We start from the raw sequence: 25,788 nt of genomic DNA, 5'->3' as shown, positions 1-25,788 counted from the left end.
ACCTACATTTCTACAGGCACCTAAAAACACCCATGCAACCTGTATGAAATGTTTTCTTATCAGGAGAAAATTTCAAAACTTAGAATAATTCTCAAATCAGGAAATTATTTATTCACTCATTTACTAAAGCATTCATTTGTTCAAACATATGTTGGAATGCATTATGTAAAGGAACTTCCAATGGCGGGGACCCTGGAGGTGACTATGGCATGGTGCCTGTCATCATGAGGTACGGTCTAGTAGAACAGTCTTCAAAGGTTTCTGATTACGTAAGTCAGGGTAGAGGAATTTTGAACCCTCTCAATACACGTATATCTATATATAAATATATATGATTATAAAATATGACATATAATCTTTAATTTATGAAGATATTTCCCACTATGTTAACATATTATGCATATTATAAAAAATATATAATATATAATATGTAAATTTATAAAACGTAATTCATACATACATATACATATTATGTATTCCATGTATTATAAGAAAAACAAATTAGAAAAGGAAGAGATAAAGAGGAAATAAAAATTATTTTATTAGTTTAAGTAATCTAGCTTATGCTAAAGTTAAAAAACAATGCTAAAATATCAGCAGCTTAAGACAAGTCCGGTGCGGGGTCAGAGGGGTCTGATCACTGTGGTCACTCAGGGATTTCGGCTTATGGAGGCTCCACCTTAACACAAGCCCCCAGGTGCACAGAGCAGGGAGACAGAGCAGGAAGAACCAGGCCAGCTCTCAGGCTCTGGCTGGCCCGTCCAGGCTACTTCCACAGGCCACATCTGACCTCAGTGCATGGCGCAGTACAACCGGGGACAAAACCTCCCAGGGACAAAAAAGGGAACCCGGATCAACAGTAATATAATCTACTACAATTATTTGTTTTTAAGTTTTACAGTGAACAGTATAAAAGGCCTTCTTGAATTGAAATCACAATGATTTGCAGGTCTCAATCTAAGTTCATTTTATTTGGATACTTGGATTTAGTGGTTTTCACAGATGAAAAAGTACAACACAAAGTATTACACAGAAATATGCATTTGGAAGAAGTATGTAATTGGCTGCACTTAGTGATCATGATATTCTGCTGTCAAGATTTTTAAGTTTTCAGATATGAGTTTTTCCCTCTCTTCTAAAACTAACTTACACATGGTAAAGTATATAAATCTTATGTATATATCGATGACTTTTTATATTGGTATACATCAATGTAACCACCATCCAGATCAAGACAGAGAGTATTTACTGCCAGCACCCAGCAGGCTCTCTCATACTCCTTCCCAGTCAGTACACCCATCTAAAAGGTAATCCCTCTTCTGCCCTGTCTCCCTTGATCAGTGGGCTTGCTTTCATATAAATGGAATAACGAACTCATACAGAAGCAGACAGTATGCATTCTTCTGGATCTGGCTTCTTTCCTCAACATTGTGAGAACCATTTGTGCTGTTGCACACAGGAGAGTTTGGTCATTGTCACTGCTATACAGAATTTTACTGTATGACCATATCACATTTATGTACCTATTCTCCTGCTGAGGAACATCTGGGTTGTTTCCAACTTCTGGCTATTTCAAATAGAGCTGTTAATTTCTTCTGGTGGGCATAAAGCCTCATTTCTCTTAGGTAATATACTGGAATGGAACTGGGTCACTGCAAAAATGTATATTTATCTTTAGCACTGCCAGTTTTCCAACGGGTAGAGAAAAGCAGGACTGTGTGCCCACCAAAAGCACTTCCTTGTCAACATTAGTTTATGTATTGTCTTGCTGAATAGGGGTGCACATGTCCAAAAGGGGCACTTGCTCTAGTTAAAAAAAAATAAAATACCTATTTTCCTTAGCAGAAAATAAAAAAGTAAGTCATAGCACAAAACCAAAGAAGAGGAAAAAGTCCAAGAATATATACCAACTTTTCTTTTCATTAATACACCTCAACTGGAGAGTACAAGAATATTAACTTCTTTCATAGCCATCATATCTAAAGTCCCTGAAGATGTCTTTTTGCAATTTTATAAAACCTATTATTAAACTACTTCAATACACAAATTTGCTAAAAGTGATGTGCTTTCTACATATAATTCTTAAAGCCCTTGTTATTGTAATCATAGGCTGTCACACCATTTGCAATCAGAAATGACAGCAATTTCAAAAAAGAAAAATGGGTTTTCAAATATATCATATTCATGAATGTACTTTGGTTGTCACTCAAACATTTGGAGTATTGAGATGAGATATTAACAGAAAATTGAAGTAAACGGATCCAAAAGAAAATCCATATCTCAAGTAAATATCCTATACAGTATAAAGATTTTATTAACATTATCTTTAATTTGCACCTATAAACATAAACTGCTTTGCTTATGTCTATTGTTCTAATCACTTAAAACCTAGCCTCAAACTGAGTTTTGGATTCAAACTGTACCACTGTTGGACTATTTATACAATGTAGAGTTTACCACATTAATAAGCTTGCTGATAAATGATAAGTCAAAGCAGAGAGAGAAAAGTCCCAGTTTTATCAACCAAGTGGTCCTCCGCGGCCTTAGATAACCTGCCACCTAGGCCTCGGTATCCTCAGCTATCAAGGGAAGGATGTGTCAGGTCTCTGAGCCCCCTTCAGGTCTGTATGTCTCTTTTCTATTGTGGACTCCCAGGAAATGTTTGAGACGTTGTTGTTTTAAAAACACATACTCAAAAGTTTTCCACTGTGATGTTCAGAATAAATAGGCTAAATTTTAATTTTAGCAAAAAGGCTAATTATTAAGCTACATTAAAAGTATTTTGGGGGTGGCTTTTGCTGTTTATTAAGAGAAAATGGTGAAGAAAGTTGGACGTGATTAACCAATAAATATTTACGGAAGTGCCATTTATCTCTGAGGTTCTCTCCTGGTATAGGGAGAGAGACACAGATAGAGATGGCATTTCTGACCTCTGTTGATGACAGCTTAGAGGAGATAAACCATGCAAAGAAGTGCTCTCACAAAATTCTACAGGTGTGCACTTTCTACTAGAATGGGAAAATTCACGTGGTTTTTCCGTTCACTTAGCACAGTTTCTGAGTGCTTGGTATGCCCCCATGGCGCTTTCTCAGTGGTATTCGGTGGTGTGGGGATGAAGACACAGCCCTTTTAGGGAGTCTCTGGAAGCTACACCTGGGTGCGCACACAGCCCTCAGTCAGACCCAGGGTAGACAGGAAGGGTTAGCAAAGCCAAATGAGGGCAGAGGTGTCCTTGAAGCTGTCCTGAAGGGGAAGACACAGGAGCCAGTGACCAGATTTGTGCAGAGAAAACACTTAAAGAAGAATGATAAGCAGTTTTCAAAACTTTTCTCGTTCAGTTCTAGCCACAATAAACGCATATGAATGGTGTTGCTTTTGATGAAACTATAAACACATTGGTTTTTATAGAATATCATGCCAGGGCCGGCCCCCGTGGCTTAGTGGTTAAGTGCGCGCGCTCCGCTGCTGGCAGCCCGGGTTCGGATCCCGGGCACGCACCGATGCACCGCTTCTCCGGCCATGCTGAGGCCGTGTCCCACATACAGCAACTAGAAGGATGTGCAGCTATGCCATACAACTATCTACTGGGGCTTTGGGGGAAAAAATAAATAAATAAATAAAATTAAAAAAAAAAAAAAAAAAAGAATATCACGCCAGAAACAAATTTCTAATATTGTTATAAAGAAGAGAACACCTGAAATACGTTTTTCAGCTCTTCCTAGAAGTTAGCAACTAGGGACCCTAACTTTCTCCTACCCCACTCCATGCCCAGAAACACAAAGAAAAATGAAGAAATCATAACCCAAACAAACAAATAACCCAGGAAGGCAGGTTAAGGAATGCGGCATTGGAAATAAATAAGAAAATATGAAAAAAATTCTTCTCTTAACGTTTTTCTATCCTTCTGACCTCCTATCTACCCCTGGCTTTTTTGTAATCTCTCCTCCTCTCTTTAAATCATCAAAATGTCTACTCTAGTTGGATGGAAGACTATCCAGAGAGCTATCCTGACTCATCTCAGCACCAAAAGCAGGTTTAGAGCCAAAATATAGCCAATTAGACACTACGTGTGTTGGGATAGAGGCACATTACAGTCCTATGGGAGAGTAACAACTGGCAATGATTTATTAATGATTTTCAATAAAAAAGGAGACCAGAGGCCCAGTGGCGTAGCGGTTAAGTGCGCGTACTCCACTGCTGGTGGCCCGGGTTTGGAACCCAGGCGCGCACCGAGGTACCGTTTGTCAAGCCATCCTGTGGCGGCGTCCCACATAAAGTGGAGGAAGATAGGCACAGATGCTAGCCCAGGGCCAGTCTTCCTCAGCAAAAAGAGGAGGATTGGCATGGATGTTAGCTCAGGGCTGATCTTCCTCACAAAAAAAAAAAAAAAAGAGAGAGAGAGACTGTGTACACACACACATAGTCTTTAGGGATCTGTAGTGAGTATAAGGTAGCTTCTGGGGTTTCTTTCAGACAACTTACATTCTGCTAACCAGTGACTAAAATATCAAAGTACTTTTGATAGTGATTTAAACTTGCTAAGAAGTCCAAATATAACATTTGGAAATCATCTGAACCTCAGCCTTCTATTGTTATGCATGTTATAAATAACTGGGAAAGCATAACATCTGTCACAGTTTTCCAGGTTAAAGTAATAATTTGGAATTGTCTACTCACTATACTAGTCCAATGTATTCCACCCATCCAAATACTAAGACAATCCTGAAGTGTTTCATTAAAATTTGCATATAATGCAGAGTGCAGAGCTATTAAAATTAATCAAACAGTGTTGTTATAGCAGGCCATCTTCTTTACTAATGCTAGGAGAATAAAAATCTCTCAATATGAACTAAGGCTCTTGTTCTGAGGAGGAATCAGGGTGGAGATACAGTAACTCCTTAACAGTAGCTACAACATCAACGCTAAATTTATTAAAATGATGATCCAAATGTCAATGCTCACTATACACTGTCAAAGCTCCCCAACATGGAGCCTGTATGATCACTGGACTGCAGCCAGCCACAGAGAAGAGTGGGTGAGGCCGCCTGCACACCATGCCTGGCGGGCACCGCACTTCCACAGGCTCTCGGGGCATGCTCTAAGTCACAGATCCAAACAAAGGCAGGCCCTCCAATGCCCTTGCAAAGTTTTCACACAGAACTGTTTAAAGACAAATACTTTTAAATTCAGGGTGAACATTAACCCCAAATGTAGCCAAGGTCACAAGGAAATAATAAAATAGCTGGGATGGAGACAAGAACACCAAAATAGTAGAATATACACAAGTATCTATTATCTTGGTGTTTACCATGGGGCACACAGTTGTGAAGTGTGTAAAACGAGTTTTAGAAAAAGACTCTTAAGTCTATAATTAGACAGACAAATTCAGGTAAAGTGAAGGAAAAAATCACTAACACTTTCCATAAGACCCTAGGAACAGAAGTTCCACAGATTCCATAATTACAGAACACGCACAGTTTTTCTAATGTCTTACTGACTGAAGACATCACTTTAGAGGAAATAGAACCTTTCATTACCTGCCTGGCAGTACTGTGACGTTAAGGAATGGGCTTAGCTGGTGTTGACTTGAACAGAAGCAATGGTATTGTTGCAATATAAGAAACCGCCAGGCAATGTGACGGCTGCCAACACTGCTTGTCCAGTCACAGAACGAACTTTTGGATGAGAGTTAATGAGAGCGAGAGAGATTGCGAAAAAGCCAGGGGGTACACAGGCAGGGCAGAGAGACAGTGTGGAAAGAGCAAAAGAAAGTTAGGAGAAAGGAAGTTTTTTCATATTTTTTATACTATTTGTTTTCCTTGCAATGGCTGATTCCACGCCAGAGACAAGAAAGCACATAGTTAGCGTGGAACCTCGACACAGCAGAGAGCCAGGGAGCATCACGAGACTGCTCTCCAGGAGCCCAGAGCCCATCTGAAGAGACTCCCTCAGCCAGACAAAGCACAACTTGATTATTAAAAAAATAATAACTATTATAACGAATTGAAACTCATTAAATATGCTCAAACCATGAACCCATGGTATATAAAGATAATTAAAAAATAAAAAATATCTTGATCACCTTTGAAAAATGTAAGGAACCAACTCATTCTGAAAATGCCTAAATAAAGAGAAAGAATCACGCATTTATCCTGCCTTTCCTGTATGAACTGTACTTCAGAGTAACCAAATAGTTGATGAAATTTTTTATTTCTTTATTTAGTGTTCCAGCTAACAATACCTAGTTTGCAATCTCTAAGAAAATAATAGATCATGGCAACAATTACTAATATGCTAAAACCATTAAATGACAAGCTTATGATAAACTTTTCAAGGGTGGATCAGGCTGATAACCCTTGAATCCAATTTTCAATCTTAACATCACAAAAAAGACTCAACCAAACACTATGTACCCAGGTGGCAGTAAACAAAATCAAAACAAAATAAATCTGAAACTGATAAAGCTTCATATAATCACAAATTTATAGGAAACACAAGGGACAGAGGAACATGTTACATGACACCATGAGGAAGCAATCGGAAAAATCCAGACAGTGAGAACAACCAACCTGATTTATTCAATAAATAAGCTGAAGAGGGGACCCTAGAGAGTAAAAAAACCCCAAATATAGGAGAACTAAAGCATAACTAAAAGCAACATATAGGCCTTGGTTGAATCCTTATTTGAACAAACTGCCTAAAAAGCTTTTATGAGAATTTTGAACATTGACTGAATATCTGACGAAATTAAGGAATAACTGTTAATTTTTTCCAGATCTGATAATGGTATTACGGTTATGTTTTTTAAAAAAATCAGTCCTTATCTGATCTGTGTATGGATGAAATGATCTAATGTCTGAGATTTACTTCAAAATAATATATCTAAGATGTAGTGGGGAACAGAGGGGTACAGATAAAACAAAATTGGCCATGAGCTCATAATTGTTGAAGCTGGCCAAATAGGTCAATCAGGATTTGTTTTACTGTTCTATTTTGATGTATGTCTGAAAATGTCCAAAATAAAAAGTTTAAAAATGACTTATTGTTTATTTGCACAATAGTATGTACATTGGTTTACCCTGATGCCAAATAGCATGGTTTACAGCTATCGATTTAATACATAATAAAACAAATACTTTAACAGATAAAGACATGCAATGAAGAAAATATGTAGGCCACAGGTCATCTCAAGGTTAATAAATTTCACATTGTAGACTATTAGAGCCAAAATTTAGCTTTATTGAAAAATGCTTGGCAGACAAATTATAACCAAATGTCCAAAGCATTGTACAAATGGTTTTACAGCACCAACTCTAATACACTAAACTGTTTATAAAAAAGGGAAAAACAAGTGAAGTTAAATAATGAAACTGTGATTTTAAAAAAAAAGATGACTGACTACAATTATTTTCCTACAGAAAATGTAAAATTGCTTTTCTCTTAGAAATAGATCAAATACAAGTTTACCAAAATCTACCTCATGATACTTTTAAAATGAAATTAAGAAAAATAGTCCACGGAATTAATAAAACTATTCTTTCAGAGTTTAGTAAAGGAAAAGATTATCAACTTAGACTTCTCTCTTCAAAGATGAAGTTCATTCAACTGGCATCTGTTTTGATCAAAAGCAGAAGTAATAAGGTGTCAAACTACTCCCTGACTAGAAGATGGGTTGTCAGAGAAACAGCCACTTCACAGAGCGTTACCAGGCACATTCCAAATTCAGAGAAGAGAACAGATTTTTTTAAATGTCCAACTTTTAATAGCAAATAGCAACAGGAATATTATGTTCCTAATGGTGTCCTTAAAATTCTTCAAGGCTCAAAGAGTCTTCAGAATAATTTTGGAAAGCCAAAATTACATTTAAGAGATTTTTGGTGTTATGTATGTTTTATAATATTCTAATTATTTCTAAATGGACAGTTCACATGTATTTTTGGTAACTGTTATCCTATTCAATCAGCCAAAGTTCTCTTGACATAGATTAGATTAAAAAAAGATAATTCTGACATTCTCTATTCCTCTTAAAAACTAAACTGTAAATTGGTATTTTACTTGATGTTTATTTTTCCCTATCATCTCTGGCTTGAGTAACTTACACCAAGATGCTTCTCATTAATGAGTTAACTGAATAAATTTGTTACCAAAGGCTTACTATGAACCAGGCACCATTCGGGAGCCATGGACACAGAGAAGAGAAACCATGTCAAAGACCTGGAGAAAGAGAAGGGAGTCGCTGGGACACGGCCTAAGAGAGCAGCAGTGATGGGGTCGGGAAGCAGGTGCAATTAGCCCTCAACAGGCCGAGCAGGGATGGATGGGTACCGTGTTCAGTTACAGTCACAGGCGGAAATGAAAGGGAATGGGAAGTGAGGGAGGTCCTGATTGCTGGATTCCATCACCCAGAAAACCAGAAGTTGGTTGTAGAGTGAAAAACACTTCAGAGTCAATTTATAATTTTACAAATCCTCTTTATAACTGATCCTCGAACTGTTGGCTGAGGTATTTTATTTGTAATAGGAATTAATACTTAGATTCTGAAATGATTCTCCTTCTTTGTATACCAATGGGGCACAACAAGTTTTTTGTTGTTGTTGATTTTTTGTGTGAAGAAGATCAGCCCTGAGCTAACATCTGTCGCCAATCCTCCTCTTTTTTGCTGAGGAAGATTGGCCCTGAGCTAACATCCGTGCCCCTCTACTTTATATGGGACGCCGCTACAGCATGGCTTGACAAGCGGTGCCTCGGTGCGTGCACGGGATCCGAACCTGCGAACCCTGGGGCCACCAAAGCACTGAGTGTGCACTTAACCGCTTGCGCCACCAGGCTGGCCCCCACAACAAGTTTTTTATTTGCTGAAAACAGATCCCATCTTCTGCCTGCATACCTAGAGCCAGCTAGCTCTTGCTGGAAGTTTATGTTTGGTTTTTGTTAAGGGGAATGGTGCCTCCCACTCTTCAGGTCTCTGTGAGTGGGATCTTCCCCAGACACTCGTGGCCTCTTGCCCCACTCCATCCTCCTCTCCTACAGAGGTGGGATTTCCCAGTCGGGGGAGGACACCACGAGTCCATCTTTTGGCCAGGTTGAGGGAGTCTATTAACTCCTGAGCATGGGAGCTTGGGCTCTCCTTCCCTCTCCGCCCTGGCCCAGTGTGTGGCAGTGCCTTTAAAATCTTATTGGTGACAAATGCTAACTTGTATGATTGAAATGCTGCATTCTAAATTCCTTTAGAAGAATTTACTAAAAATATCTGCATTTTCCACTGAATTTATATCTTTAATAAAGTACTATTATTTGAAGGTAATGTTTGGTGGTAGTATGCATATGTAGGGGTGTAAGGCTGATCAGAAATAAGACACTGCAGTAAAAGTTTATCTAAATGCTTTACCAAAAACTGAAAATGAAGTTAAGGAAAGAGAATTTGAAGTTTAAGTTACACAGTGGGGATAACTCTGCCTATGGATTTATTTTTTTTATTGATAGAAAACTAAAAGCAATATATGCTCAATGGAAAGAAAAATTTCTTATAATACTCATTCAGGAGTTCGTTAGGATATTTAAGGATGAGGGAACTACAGACTCAGTGATGACTGTAACGATGTGGGTGTCATCTTGTGAAACACTAGCATGGGTCCTGCCTCGTCAGACCATGCAATGACGGCCAAAGCAGGCCCAAGTAGGCAACTTACAGACACTAGAGGTCCAGGAAAATCTATTCAGAAGTGATGATTTGCTTTCTAACATCCCAGCAACGTCTCTAATATACATAATTGAGCAGTGATGTACACTGACCTGAAAATAATTGATTTTTCTCTTTAATTTTAAACATATATAAGGGACTCAATTTCTACTCCAGAAAGCAGTTTAACATACATACTTAATTTTAAATTTAATTTTTTCTAACAAAAAACCAGTTAAACACAGTGCTCAATAAAATGTGAAAATTCCTGACAGTTCTCCTGCAGTTGTAAATATATCTACTATGTATTTAATACTGCTAACTGCTATCCACCAACGGTTCATCATAAATGAAATGCAGTCTCTTTCCTCGGACCCCACCCCAGCTCACAGGCTTCTCGTCTCACTCTAAGACCTCTGTCATGGCCTCCCTGTTACACGTCCTCACCCACAGCCATGTCATCTTGCCGTCACCACGTTAATAATTTCCCTTAAAACATAACTCAAGTACACTACTTAGTTGTTTTGAAACCTTCAGGGGCTTGGAATGTCCTACCATCCTAATTTTAACTTCCCAAATCCTACTTGTTCCTCAAGACACCTACCACACCATGCGAAGTTTGACCATCCCAGCTAAAAGGAGCAGTCTCAGTCTGCAAGTCTTTGAGGCCATTCGCATCAAGCAAGAGTCCCTGGCCACAGAATATCTAGTTGTTGGCTGGTCATCATTGATGTGAATACTGGTAGTGACAGAAAATATATTTCTTATAAGGCTGACCAGTTTTAGCAAATTCTAACTATGACTGCTACCTATTTGATTGTAATACTAATCTCTGCAGCGATATAGAACTAATTCTTTTTTTTTTTTTAAATCAGGTGTTTGAAGAGAGCTATTAGATCTGTCCCTAGTCCTTTCTCCAGGGTAAATATAGTCTGTTCTGACAACCATTTTTCATATACCTGGTTTTAAGACCAGATATGATGACTCCAGGTCACAGGAACCTGTACCTCCTATCTCTGGACACTACACTTCTATAATTGTAACTATCATTTCACTGGCTACTTTGAAGCAGCTACATTATAAAAGCACTTATAACAGAACTGCACATATCTACAACTTCAGAATTTATGCATTAGCTCTTACTAAGCTGTTATCTCTTCTCTCCTGTTGTTAAACTATGTCTTATACAATACACATAGTATTCTTATACACAACTGTTCTTATACAATTTATATGTGTGACTTATTTAGCTTTTATGTTTCTAACTATACCTTTTTATTTTTTGTATGCTCTTTTCTAGTAATTCCATTTTTATTATATGACTAAAATTTTTTTCTAGTCACTGAATTTTTTGAGGTATAATTTACATAAAGTGAATGCACAGATCTTAAGTGTACCATTTGATGGGATGTGATAAAAGTATGTAACTGTGTTATCTACTACCACAATCGTGATACAGAACATTTCCAAGGCTCCTGAGAGTGCTCTCATGCCGCCTCTAGGTCAACCCCCACCACGCTCCCACAGGCAACCACTATCGATTAGCTAGCCTGTCCTTGAACTTCACTTAAATGGAACCTATATTACATATTTGGCTACTTTCACTTAAACATGATGTTGTTGAGATCAGTCTACATTGCTAGGTATCAATAATAAGTACCCCATTGTACAGATACTGTTGCACCATATGAATACACTACAATTTCATACATTCTCCTCTTATATTTAGGTTGTTTCCAGTTTTTAGCTATTATGAATAAAGCTGCAATGACCACACTGTACAAGTCTCATTGTGCACTTATTTTTCATTTCTCTTGGGAAAATGCCCAGAAGTGGAATTGGTGGGTCATGGGTAGATTTATGTTTAACTTTGTAAGCAGCTGTTTCCAAAGTGGCTGTACTATTTTACAAGTTTACCAGTAATGTATGCGAGTTCCAGTTGCTCCACATCCTTGCCAACATGTAGTATTGTCAGTCTCTTTAATTTTAGCTATTCAAGAAGGTCTGAAGTAGTATCTCACTGTGGTTTTACTCGCATTCCCCTGATGACAAATAATGTTGCATATCTTTCATTTGTTATTGGCCACATATGCATCTTCTTTTGTGATATGCTTGTTGATATATTTATCCACTTGTTCCAGCACATCTGTCAAGAAAATTTCCTTTCCCCATGGAAATAAATGTCTTGGTGTCTTTGTCAAAAATCAACGGACTATGTGTGTGTGGGTCTCTTTTTATATTTTCTGCTTCATGGATCTATGTGTCTATCCTTCTGCTAATAGCACACCACCTTTACTCCAGTAGCTTTAAAAAGTCTTTAAATCAAGTAGTGTGAGTATATCAACTTTCCTGTTCTTCTTCAAGATTGCTTTAGCTATTTAAAGTCTTCACCTTTTCTAAACAAATTTTAGAATCATCTTGCAATTTCTACAAAAAGCCTGTTGAAGTTTTGATTGGGAATGTACTACATCTATGGATCAATCTGGGAGAAGTGACTTCTTAAAAATATTGAGACTTCCAATAGAAAAACATGGCATATCTCCACATTTAGTTTGCTTTTCTTAATTTCATTCAGCAGTGACTTCCAGTTTTCAGTGAAGAGGTCTTAAATGTTTTTTCTTCAATTTATTCCTAATTGTGTTTATGTTCTGATGCTATTGTAAATGGATTTTTTTAAAGTCTATTTTCCTTTTTTTGCTGTATATTGTTGTATTTTAAATACAATTGATTTTTGTATTCTGTATCCTGAGATCTTAATAAATGCACTTATTAATTATAGTAGTTTTATAGATTCCTTAGGATTTTATACATAAATAACGATATTGTCTTAGAATGAAAACTTTTGTTTTGTTTTCTTTTTCAATCCTTCTTTTTCTTGCTTTGTTACAACAGCTAGGACCTCCAGTGCAATGCTGAATAGAAATGGTGAGAGTAGACATCCTTGTCTCCTTTCCAATCTTAGAGGAAAGCATTCCATATTGCATCATCATATGATATTACATGTAGTTTTTGCTGATCTTTTTATCAGGTTTAGGCAGTTTCTGTTACCACCCAACGTGGGGCCTTCTGCTCGCCGCAAGACATGCTAATAGTCAAGAGGCAAGGTGGTAGGAGAAAAAGGACTTTATTATTACAGCTTGCTAGCAAGAGGGAAGATGGCCGACTCACGTCCAAAAGAACCATCTTAAAGGGGCACAAAATCTTACAGCAGTTATATAGGCCGTTGGGTTATTGGGGAGGGGGTTAGGAATGTTGACCTTCTGGTGTTACAGACCGAGAGTGCCACACCAGATCTTTCAGTTTTCACTGATGATGGCTATCAGCATAGATTCTCTGTTCAGGGGTCATCACATTCCTAAGGAACTCAAATAAACGAAGTTATCATCTTATCGCAGCTGGGAGGTACATGCACAAGCAGGGGTCGTAAAATCCACATAGCAGTTAGATTTCCTGGAGGGTGCATATCCAGCTGGGTTAGTTTGCCAGAGGTCGTTCAAAGTGACAATAGAGTTTTTCTTTTCTACAATATGGCTTCCCTCATGTCAACCTTATCTTGAGCCGGTATCATTTCCTTCTATTCCTAGTTGGCTGAGAGTTTTTATCATGAATGGATGTTGAATTTTGTTAAGTGCTTTCTCTGCATCTATTGAGATTGATTATATCATTTTTCTTTTTCAGGCTGTTCAGATAGTGATAGATTTTCAAATGTTTCACTCTCTTTGAGTGCCTGAGATCAACTCTACTTGGTCATAACGTATTAGTATTCCATTGCATGGCTAAATATTGCTTTATTTAACTTGCTAAAAAAATTTGTTAAATTTTTTTTCTCCAGTGTTCATGGGGGACATGTCCGTAATTTTCTTTCCTTGTAATGCCCTCGTCAGATTTTTGGTTTGGGGTTATGTGGGCTTCATAAAATGAATTGGACATATTTCTTCCTCCTATATTTTCTGATAAAGTGTGTGTAAAATTGGTGTAATTTCTTCCTTAAATGTTTCATAGAGTTTACCAGTAAAACCATCTGGACTTGCAGTTTTCTACAAAGAAAGGTTTTTGATTATGAATTCAATTTAATAAATTACAGGAATTTTTCTCACATCAAACAACTCATTATATTTTTAAAAAATTAAAAACCAAGAAAACAAAGTTTGCCTTTTATATTTACCCACACAGTCACCATTTCCAGTGATACAAGTTTTCTTCCTTTAGATGCAAATTTCCCCTACTGTTACTTTCTTTAGGCTGCATTCCTTGCAGCCCAGGTCTGTGGCTCTCTGCCGGAGCAGTATCTACCACCAGGTGCTGCAGACTGGAGAGCACTCAGGGGAAAGCTACCTAACAGGTCTCGGCCAGTACAGGTGCCCCTCTTTCAAAGGATAAAGTGTCCCCTCCAGTTTCCGTTTACCTTCTATGACTCTCCAGTGCTTCAAATAGTTGCTTTCTATATTCTGTGCAGAGTTTACAATTTTTAACTGTGGAATAGTAAGCCTGATATAAGCGCTTCCACCATTTCTGGAAACCAGAATTCCTCTCAAGTTTATATTTTTGACTCTGTGATGGTACTAATTAATAAAGCATGCTAAATTTTGTCATCAATGTTAGGATACTTCCATCACAGGCTTACACAAAAGCACTGTCGAAACTTTGTAAGTATAATGTAAGTGTAAGATTGTGCTAGATAAGCCAGCTCTACTAGGTTTTTCTTCATAAATTTGGCTAAAGTAGTTTCTATTCCTCCATTTTCAAATGGCTAATAAAATGTTAAATATTGTTAAAAAAAAAAACCCTCTTGCAATAACCAGAGACTTCCCTCTGGACTGACATTAAGACACTCTGGCTATAACTATTTCAGCAGTGATGGTTCCCAAAGCATATCACGAAAGACTGTCAAATGATTTGCTGAAATCGAGATTTACTCTGAGTACCATTTCTCTGACTACAAAATCAACTGCGTGTCTACGAAGAAAATAAGTTAGCGTTATATGCTCCTTTTTACCACCAGCGTGCTGACTCCATGGACAGTTTTTCTTCATTGTTTTAAAGATATAAATTTCTTTTTAAAAATAAAGATGTATGCTCTTTGCAAATATTAAAACAACACAAAATTTTAAAGTAGAAAAATTAAAGTTTTCTGAAATTCTACTTCCCGCCCCTTGTCAAGATACATTTGTACATGACAAATCGTCCATATTGTAAATGATATATTGTCTTTTTAAAATAAAAAGGAGAGAATAATGAATGCATTTTTCTATCAAATGTAAGGACACTATCCATGTGTGCATGTGTGAGTGTACCCATCTCATCCATTATAAAGGATGCACAGGATTTAACCAGATACACCATTAATTTATTTAACCCATTAACTAACGAGCATTTAGGTTGTTTATTTATTTATTTATTTATTAAAGATTTTATTTATTTATTTTTTTCCCCCAAAGCCCCAGTAGATAGTTGTATGTCATAGCTGCACATCCTTCTAGTTGCTGTATGTGGGACGCAGCCTCAGCATGGCCAGAGAAGTGGTGCCTCGGTGCGCGCCGGGGAACCGAACCCGGGCCGCCAGCAGTGGAGCGCGCACACTTAACCGCTAAGCCACGGGGCCGGCCCTGGGTTGTTTTTTAGATTTTGCTTATGTAAAACAATGCTTCATTAAACATCACTATACATATTTCTTTGCTTACTTGGCTGATATTTTCCTTAAGATAAATTCCTAGAATTTCTAAGTAAATTATATACACATATATATGCACACGCATACATACATATGTGTATGTGTCTGTGTATAGCTGTGCCAATTTACACTCCTAGAAAGATGACGGGATAGTTTGTTTCTTGGTACTTTTGCCAAAAAGCAGCTATTATCAAGCTTTTTAACATTTGCCAATCTGGAGAGTTTTTTAAAAATAACAACTTAATGCTATTTTAACTTGCATTCTTTTAAGTATTGATAAGTTTTAATATCTTTTCATGTTTTTATAGGCCATTTTAGTTCTTTTGTGAATTTCATGATTTGTGCCTATTCTTGTACCAGGGTATCTGCCTTTTTCTTAATAGATTTCTAATGGCGGTTATTAGTTCTTTGCTGACATCAAGCATAGTGCTTGCAGGTAAGAGCTGCCTGGATCTGAACTGAAACTCCAGCTCTACCACTTCACTGTTATGTGACCTTGGGCTATTTACTTACTCTCTTCTCTGCTCAGTGGTTTCACCTGCTAACCTCATTATGATGCAGATACATAGTAGCACATGTATGTGTGTGTGTATAGTAACACAGGTGTATATAAGTAATATATGTGTGTATATAAATGCATACATACATACAACATATACAACTTACTAGTTTATAAGGGCTTACAAATATTTTAATGATCCATTTTCTCAAAGAGCAACATTAAGCTTTGAGGCCTGTGGTTTTCCATTTTCTGAAAATCAGATAAAAGATAGTATTTGCCTTGCCTCCATTCTTGTAACATCTTTCATTCTCTAGAAACACTAAACTGGCCTGAGCTTTGAATTATTTAAAGTTACAAGATGCAAGAGATAAGTTAATCACGCAGTGGGTCTTCCAGAGTTCACACAGTGAAAATGTCTGAAAGATAAATTCTGAAAGGTAGAGATCTTAAAATAAAATTGAAATTCCCTTGAGTAGAACAAACAGACTTAAGAGCTGTGGATTTTCCTTTGTCTCCTTACTAAATTTACGTTTTCTCTTTCTCCACCTTGTTTGAATATGCTGCCTAGCACATTCCATTGACAATACACATCTCATAACTCTTGCAAACTGATAAAACTGAGCACTACGGGGCCTGTGATCTGACATATTATTGATAGATGGGAAATTATTCTGCTCTGGATTATATTCATCATATATAAGCAATCAACTCTTTATGCTACTGTATTTTTAGAATGGCACTACACTTATTCATCTTATGAATTACATATACGTCTTCCCTTGACTTGAAGTGGTACAGCTTCAAGTCTGTATATTAATTGTACAATTAATATAATTAATATACAATTAATATAAAAGCATTTTGAATTAAAAATCAGTTAAGTACTTTACCTATATAAAAATGGTTAAGTTTAAATTCATTGATTAAATCTCTAAGAAATATATATGAATTTACACGCCTTTTAGATAGAAAAAATAGTTAAAACCAATATTTAAGTGAAAATTTAAAGAAAGATAATTTTTCTTATCTAATATATTTTAAAGATGTGAACTTCCATGTGTATTTGTAAATGGAGACCAACAATATCCTTAATTTAGCTGAAATTTATCAAACGCAAATACTCAGAGCTCTTAATAACCATGGATAATAGAATAATTAAGCAGTTAGGTGACTCAGAACTAACCAGAATAATCTCTCCTGACATATACACAAATAAAGAGGTGACAACAATTTAAATATCCAACTGTCAGGTTAAAAAAGCATAGCTATGGCTTCAACGGATATCTCTTCTTGAATCATGAAATTAATCAACTGGATTTTTTTTATTACTACATACGGCATTGGAAACTAAATTTACTGTTAACTACAGCAATAAGTAATCAGTTATCTACATGATTTGCAAAATTCAGTTTTTGGAGATGAAAACTCTAAAGATAATACTAAAGTTATTAATTAAAATTATTTTGGAAGATTAATAGTCAAACTATTCTGGCTGTTCACTTTACATGAAGTCTCAACTTAAGTCAACTTTAAACAAACTAAATATCACTACACGACTATGCAAGACTGAGCTTCAGTTAGTGATCACAAACTCAAAACTACGCAAAGAACAGAAATAAATATGGTTTATAAAAGTGAGACAAACACCAACAATTTCTAAGTGTTTTGGAACCTGAGAAAGTAAATAAATTGCTGACATTGCAGTGCCATGTGCTGTCTGCTCATGAAAGGATGTTCCTCTAAAAAAAAAAAAAAAAAAAAAAGAGCTAGGTTAAAAAGCTGTACCACTTCAAGTCACATGGCCAGCAGAATCTTATTTGGTATAAAAAAATTATCCAGAGGCCACAAACTGTTATTACACACATCAATGACTTACTAGTCCAATTTCATGGCTGAGAAAATATGAAGATAACAGAGAAAGGACTTTGGGTACCTTAAATAAAGGGAGGACCTGAAAACTTGAGTCATTGTTATCTAATTAGATGAGTGGAAATCCAAGATCCCTGATAGCCTGGCTCTGCCATTCCCAAACCCCGTGCCCTCTCGTGAATCCTCACTGAGCCCTGGTCCCAGGAGCTGCCACGGTGTAACAGCAGCCAGCAGTTATGGCCTCTGAAGTCCCCAGACTTGACTGTGTCCCTTAAGGGAGGAGAGGACCTTCTGCATTGCTCTTTTCCCAAGACATGCCTTAAAAGGGGTGAACTGATGAGAAAGAAGGCCTGCGTCCTACCCCCTAGGAATTCTGTGGCTGCTGTGTTGGTCTTCAATGCGCACCAGACTCCTGACTGCTATCAGTGGCTGCAGGTCTGAGGCCTGGGCAGAGAGGAGGGCCTTCCTCTGAATCAGTCACGAGTCAGCTGTTTCTCAGTGACAACCACAGCTTAGGAGGAGGCAGATACAAGCAACTGTCTATGGAGACTGAAGCTTAGCGACCAAGTCTTATTTGTCGTAGTAATAATTAAAAGAACAGGAAACCTACAGTGGCTGTGTCATGACTTTTCCTGTTCTTACAGAAATAACACAAGTAATTTAATAACCTGAACATATACCAAATAACTTAAGAATAATGTCAGTGCTCACAGTTATGTTCAAAACATGCTAGTCAATGAAGAAAACATTAATTTTAGCAAAATTCCTTTAAACCATCCCTGAACAACACATTACTTCTTGCCTGGCGATGCCACAAAGAACTGCTGATGTGTTGGAGATACTTGATACTTACATTTTAGTTCAAATGCAATTGCTCAACATTTAGTTAGTGCACAAAGCTACCATATGAGAATTCACAGGAGACAAGAAAATGAGTAGTAAAATGCTCATTTTAATTCAATTCACCAAAATGAAAATCCACTGTGTACTGTTTATTAAAAAGTGAACAAGAAGAATAATGGAAACTAGAACATTGTATGATTTAATTGCCTATTGAAAAAAATTTGAGAAAAACCACTGCAAAACCTTATAGCAAACACTTGGAAAATAACAAACTGAGGAGTGACTTGCATGCTCAGTGAGGCTATGCACTGATAACCTACCACCTTTACTCACTCAACAGACATACACAGAGCATCTTCTGTCTACAGAACTGCGCTAAACACCAAGTGCAGACAGGAAAAAGGCAGCCCCTGTGCTAAGGAGTCCCAGCACAGCAGAGGAGACCAGCAAACAGACGATGACAGCATCCATGCACAGCGGCACCATGAGGAATAGAAAACCACTGATAGAGCACTGAGGACAGAGGGATTCCAACCCAACCTGGAGGAGTGCGGGGGTGGGTGGGGGAAGCTTCCCAGGGAGGCTGTGCCTAAGAATCTGAAGACGGCAGGAGGGGAGCAGGCATGGGGCTTTCAGAAGTGAAGTGGTCCTGACTGCCTGCTGCCTAGAGGAGGGTGGGCACAAGAAGCATGAGGGAAGTGATGGAGAGTCACGAGCAAGTATAAGCAGTAGCGATGCCTAACAAATTTAGGTTTCAACCTTGGGAGAATGGCTGGGTCACCCTGAAGGGTTTTAAGTAGGGGAGTGACAGATCCAATTCATATTTTACAAAGATAAGCTTTTCAAAAAGGCAGTGGGGGCCGGCCCTGTGGCTTAGCGGTTAAGTGCGCGCGCTCCCCTATTGGCGGCCCGGGTTCGGATCCCGGGCGTGCACCGATGCACCACTTGTCTGGCCATGCTGAGGTGACATCCCACATACAGCAACTAGAAGGATATGCAACTATGACATACAACTATCTACTAGGGCTTTGGGGAGAAAAAGGAGGAGGATTGGCAATAGATGTTAGCTCAGGGCCGGTCTTCCTCAGCAAAAAGAGTAGGACTGGCGTGGACGTTAGCTCAGGGCTGATCTTCCTCACAATAAAAAAAAAAAAATCATATGTCAAAAAGGCAGAGGTGGGCTTGAAACAGGCAAGACTGGGTGCCAGACTAAGAGCAGGCACTTGCATGTTCTGGTAGGAAACGACGAGAAACAATGAGGGACAGAACTCGGGGATGGGACCTGTAACTAACTGTCTGCTGGCACAGGAGGGGCAGGGGGTCTTGGTGGACTCTCCACCCTTCAACAGCAGCAGGAAGAGCTGACTTGGAGATGGTGAGAAAGGGAAGATGACAGATGACGAGCTTGCTTTTGGACCTGCCAAGCTGAAGAGGCCTCAGGAATGTCCCAGTGCAGGCGTCTACTAAGAAGGTAAAAAAAAAAAGATCTGAAGCTCAAGGGAGAGAGATTAGGCTGCAGATACAGATGCTGGAGGCACCAGTCTGTCTTACACAAGTGGATGAAATCACTCAGCGAAAGCCTGAGGAAAGACTAGCAATAAAAGAGGAAGACAGGGTCCTGGAGAAGCCAGCAGTACAAGCCTAAGCAGAGGAAAAGAAGCCAACCCACAAAGGAAACTGAGGGCCACCAACTAGTTAGTGGGATCAGGGAGGCCATGGAAAGACAGTCTCAGGAGGCGAGTCCAACAGTGGGAGTGCTGCAGAGACATGGAGTACAAGAAGGAGCACATCTATAGCAGCTCCAACTAGAGTCTCAGAGGCAGCTTCGTGAAACAGTCTCGGGGAAGTGTGGGGGTGCAGGCCAACTTCAGGGGATGAGAGAAGACAGATGGGACCAGTATGGAATCTCTGAGGGATGACATGGACAACTCTTTTAACAGCTGGGTCGTAAAGAGAAGAGTGATAGGCAGTTAATGAGAGGACTGTGATTGACAGGGTGATCATGGCTGCTGGCTTAGTGCCTAATGTCCTACGTCCTCCCTTTGACTCTCAAAAGATAATAAATAATTTGGTCATCGTACGATAGTTGAAATTTAGATTATAACAACAAATATAAGTGATAACTATATGCAGGCATTGAGCCAGATGTTACAGGGACACAAATGACTGAAACTGTCTTTGCAAGGAGCTTAAAACTTATTTAGGGGGTGCGTGTGTGGCCTGCCGGAGAAGAACTCCTTTATTTCTGAATATATGGGATTGGCAAACTGTTTCCACAAAAGTCTGGTACAGCAAGGCTCAGGTCTTCTTTTCCCTTGACATAATTTATATTTGTTATAGACAAGGGGAGGTGCCTTAATGAGAAAAGAGAAGCGGTCTCTGGACGCATCCCTGTGGGCCGTCTTGGACAGAAAGTGGAGGCAGGCCACCCCCGGGGAGAAGCAGTAATCAGGGTGGTCTGCAGAGCTCGGCCTCCCTTTGTCTAGCCCTCCTATGATGGGGAGAAAGGGCGGGGCAGTGACCTCAGTACTGCTCAGACCTGGGGAACAAATCTGAGGGGCTGGGACACAGCTCACCAGCAGAGGGCTAAATCTGAGTACTGCATATTGTTACCCCAAGTAGAAAATGAAGAGATTTTATTGAAACACTCTTCTGATATCTGCCCCTTGGAATTCTGACAGTCAGTCACTGCTCTATAAAAAGACTTAAATAATTTGAAGTCTGGGAATGTGAAAGGAATTCTCTCACATCTTTGTTTAAAAATTCCCCCAAAACAGGGAATAAAAAACAGATACAAAAAATATAAATATTATGTACATCTACTACAGAGTTATACAGATGTTAAAAGTTATAATACGGGTTCAGAGAACAAGAAGACAATCCTGTCGGAGTGAAGAAGGAAAAAGCCCTCTTCTCAGAGGAGGCCTGAAGCAGGCACAGGCCAGCCAGGGGAGTGACAGCAGGCAGTGAGGAGACTGGCAGAGGCACCTGCGGGAGCTACAAGGGGTCATCCATCCAGTTATTGAGCAAATGTCTACTGACCAGATAACATGTACCAGGCAGTAGTCTAGATACTGGAGATACAGAACTGAGGAGACAAAATTTCTCTGTTTGTTTGTGAATTTGCAAATTTGTGATGAACTCTTGTGATGCATTTCTCACCTGAACTGAATAAGGATGAATATGGATAACACTCTTAGTCTAAATATTCATATGTTTCTCTACAGGAATCCCTGCTGGGGATGTAACATAATATACGGTACATGAACTATGTTATCTATCTAAAATCCAAAAATATTGAAATTCCAAAAGTCATCTGGGCCCAAGAGTTTTGAAAAGAGATTGCAGATAAAAGTTCCAGCGGCTGTCGACTGACCATCTTGAGAATGAGAATTTGTTGTTGAAAGTCGTGTTTGCTCACTCAGTCATAAACCACACTGACCACAGAAAGTCAACTTCACCAACAACCTGGTGATAATCCGCCCACTAGCTACGACCTCATGGATTTAGCTTTAATAAGCTCAACCAGTACACAGGCCAGTGCTGAACCACATGGACAGCATTCTCCCTTGTAAATAATTATTTTATAAATAAAAAAGGAGTGATTTTCACAGGTTAAATCTAAAACGCCACGCCTATTCTCCATTGGCCGTGTCATTTCTTCGGGTTGGATGGCTGGTGCGGTGATACCGAAGCTGAGACCTGAACGACAAAAGGGAGTCAGCCCTATGATGATAAGGGACAATTACTGTCTAAGCAAAGAAAAAACAGTCTTGAAGAGGCCCTGAGGTAGAAGGATTTGGAAAGTCTAGGCAACAAAAAGACCCCTGTGCTGGAGTGCAGCTGGAGAGAGGCCTGGGGTTGGTGGGCGCAGCACAGCTGCACCGGCAGACTTTACTATAAGTATAATGGGAAGATATTGCAAGGATTTTAAGCAAGATACTGATAGGATCTGATGAAAACTTTAAAAGGATATATCTGGGATATGAACTGTAATCCCATGTGGATACAGTAAAGCATGTGTGTAGAAAAGTAACGGAGTTTAGGGAAAAAAGATCAATTATGGCCATCAGGAGGTAGAAGGTCTCATCTGACTATAATGACTGTGATTTCAGAAAATTAAATTCTTGTGGTCACATAAAATATTAATGTAATGATTTTGGTTTTTAGTTTAGACTTTTAGAATCACTATATTGTTATCACCTAACGTGACCGCTATACAATAAAAATCAAAGGTGTTTAAAGAGGAAACCATTTTATCACCATCTAATAAAAGCATCACACAATACAAACAAAAGGTGATTAAAGCACTTAGTTAAAAGAATGAACATTAACTCAAATCTGTTAACAATTCACCAGTACATCTACGTATGTATATATCCAAAAAGAACCTGCGTCTAATGTGAACACGACCATTTCTATATAAGACTACTTCTATATAAAAATGGTAATAGGTAGATTGGTTTTATGTATTCCATACTATTTCTTATAAAGAAACAACTATTTGATCAATCAAAAAGTTTATTGGATTCAGCAAGCAACAGTTATTTTTAAAATATATATTATGAAGTGATTTCAGTGACTTTCATTTGATATCACAAAGATAATACAGGAACTATGTCTGACATCCTTCTGTGGTTCAATTTTCTTTGCTAAATTACTATAATCATCTTATTCCTACACATTTTCCTTCTATCCTTCACCTTTTCAGCATTGATAATTAGGTCTCACATAAAAGTGACCAGATTCCTTAAGCAAATTTTTGTGATGATGGTCACAAGAGCACTGCATAAAACTGTCACTCACAGTCTGTTATATCTGTGCAATAAAGGAATATCAGAAGAAGCAAGTACACATTACTAAAATGATCAAATATTAAAGGTGTAATCAATTATTCTCTGGAATTTAAGAATAACTTTAAGCCATTAAGTATTAACAATAAAAAAATGTACTAAATTCCAAACTATCAAAAAAATGGGTTTAAGCTAATAAAAAGCTAAAATCAAACTCATTCTTCAGTAAATATGAGAAAAATGTAAATAAAAAGAAAAGTATTTTAAACATACACTAATTGATAAAAGCACATCTACATTTATTACTCTAGATGCATTAGACTTCCTTCAGAGAACTTCAGTGATGTGAAACCACTTACCTGTTGGAGGCAGGCAGTCTTTCCAATCAAAATAGCCTGCATAAATTCCAGGTTCTAAGGAGCCAACGATGGGATCTGCTTTCAGTTCAATGTAATTTTCAAAGAGTCTTTGGTCTAATTCTTTCAGTGAGGCCACGCTAACCTATAAACACATAATAAAGAATAATTATGAGTTGTCTATTTGAGGGTGAAGGGAAAAGTAAAATAATGTAAATAATAAATATTTCAGTATATTTTAAAAGTACTTACCATTTTCCTACAACAAAACATGATTTTTATCTTATTTATTTTCAGTAATAAAGACCACTCTTAGCATAGCTATTTAACAGGATAAGAATTAATCCCCATATATGCACTACAGGTCATCTTCACAGAAAGTTCAGCCCACATGAACTGTGAGTTTGTAAGTGAGCATAAGTGAGGCCATCTTGTTACATTAAATTGCCCCAGCCCCTCCTCTATATGACTACTCACTGCTCTACACGTACCCTGAAAAAATTCACATGCTCTCCTGATTCACGGCCTCCCTGTACATATGTACTCCCCAACAGCTTGATAAATTAAAACTCTGTTCTATGAATTTCTCTCCAGGAACAGGCTGACCACAGGCGGGAAACACACCTACAGGGTATCCATCACAGCTGACAGAATAATGGAACAATAAAAGACCCTGGAGTCTGTCATGCCTGAAGGAAACCCCCTCCTTACAGCCCATTTTCCCTATATAACTGCCTCAAGATTCTGTAATCCTGGAAAATGGTTTTTTGAGACATTAGTCTGCCATCTTCCCAGTTATGCTGGCTAATGGAATGAAAACTTCCTTTCTCAATCCCAGCTCATTGTGATTAATTGGCCCAGGTTACAGCGAGCAGAGCAAGCCCATTGCTTGGTATCAAGTTCCTGCTGGTAGTGGGAGCAGAACAGGGTAAGGAGGTTAGCATCAGTCCGACAAGTCTGTGCCTTGTCTCATTGGCATCCAAGAGGCCAAGAAGTTGCAGAGTGGTGGGGAGAGTCCTAAGTTTGGGAGGGTATGAGATGTCTGAGGAATAAAGAGTCTGTGGGTCTTGGTGCCTCTGCAGTGGACTGGTGACCTGTCTGCTGCTACACCATTGGCCCACAGGATGCAAGCTTTTCTCCAACACCAGACCTGAGTTTCAACAAGCTGACAATGAAAAATAATCTAAGGGAGTCTAGCAGATATAAACAGGAATATCCGTCAAGCAGTGAAATTCAGCTATGGAAGAGACAAGCAACAACTCAAACTTAGAAAAATAATGAAAACGCTTAAGGAGATTAAAGTACAATACAAAATCAGACTTCATGGAGATAAAACACATGCTTTCCAAAGCTAACACCTGAGTAGGTCAACTGAAGGAACTACTGGTCAATACTGAGACTGAAATTAAGTGCAATAAGAACTTCCAAGCACAGAGTAAAAATGTAAAGAGGTAGAAATTATGAAGGAAGTGACTTAAGAGATAGATCCAGGAGCTCTAATATGCAAAAAATAGAAATTCAAGTAGAGAAGTATGAGCAGTTAAGAAGAGGTAATAATTAAACAAGCAACAAAAGAAAAATAACCTGGATCTAAATAAAGACCGAGACTGTGATTTGAACAGGCTTGCTGAGTTCCAGGCTAGCCCAATGAGACCCTGCACACATCTAGGCAAACACTGTTAAAGTTCCTAATTTCTAAATAATAAAAAGAGAGAGAAAATCTTTTAAGCTTCCAGAATGAAAAAAGGAGAAAGAATCAGTCTGACATGGGATTTCTCAGACACAACACTGGAACCTGAAATCAGTGGAATATTTTCTATAAGAATAAAGGGAGTGCAACCCAGGAATCCTGTCATTCAGTTAACAGAGCCCAAGAAACCTATTTTTGGATATGCAAGAATTCAGAATATATCACCCAGGTACTTGAAAAAGGGCTCTAACCTAAAAGCAAACACATCAGCTTGAAGAGGATGAACAATTGAGGAAAACAGTGCTGGGCAATGAACTCTGAGTTCCCTTCTGTACTCCTTCATCCCTTTCTTCCTCTAATATTTAGAAACATAACCCTAAATAGA

General features: G+C 38.3%; 1 protein-coding gene across 8 annotated transcripts in view; it reads right to left on the bottom strand.

Moving 5' to 3' along the window:
- Positions 1-25,788, bottom strand: part of EXOC2 (exocyst complex component 2) — a 200,110-nt gene that overhangs the window by 27,697 nt on the left and 146,625 nt on the right. For all 8 annotated transcript variants that reach the window (XM_058555396.1, XM_058555397.1, XM_058555401.1 and 5 more), the window contains one exon: positions 23,717-23,858. In XM_058555396.1, the coding sequence (XP_058411379.1) occupies positions 23,717-23,858 (142 nt within the window). The remainder of the gene's footprint in view (positions 1-23,716; positions 23,859-25,788) is intronic.

Source organism: Diceros bicornis, chromosome 14 (assembly GCF_020826845.1).
Source record: "Diceros bicornis minor isolate mBicDic1 chromosome 14, mDicBic1.mat.cur, whole genome shotgun sequence".
In the NCBI taxonomy this organism is placed as follows: Eukaryota; Metazoa; Chordata; class Mammalia; order Perissodactyla; family Rhinocerotidae; genus Diceros; species Diceros bicornis.
This window is presented reverse-complemented; position numbering and strand designations above follow the sequence as displayed.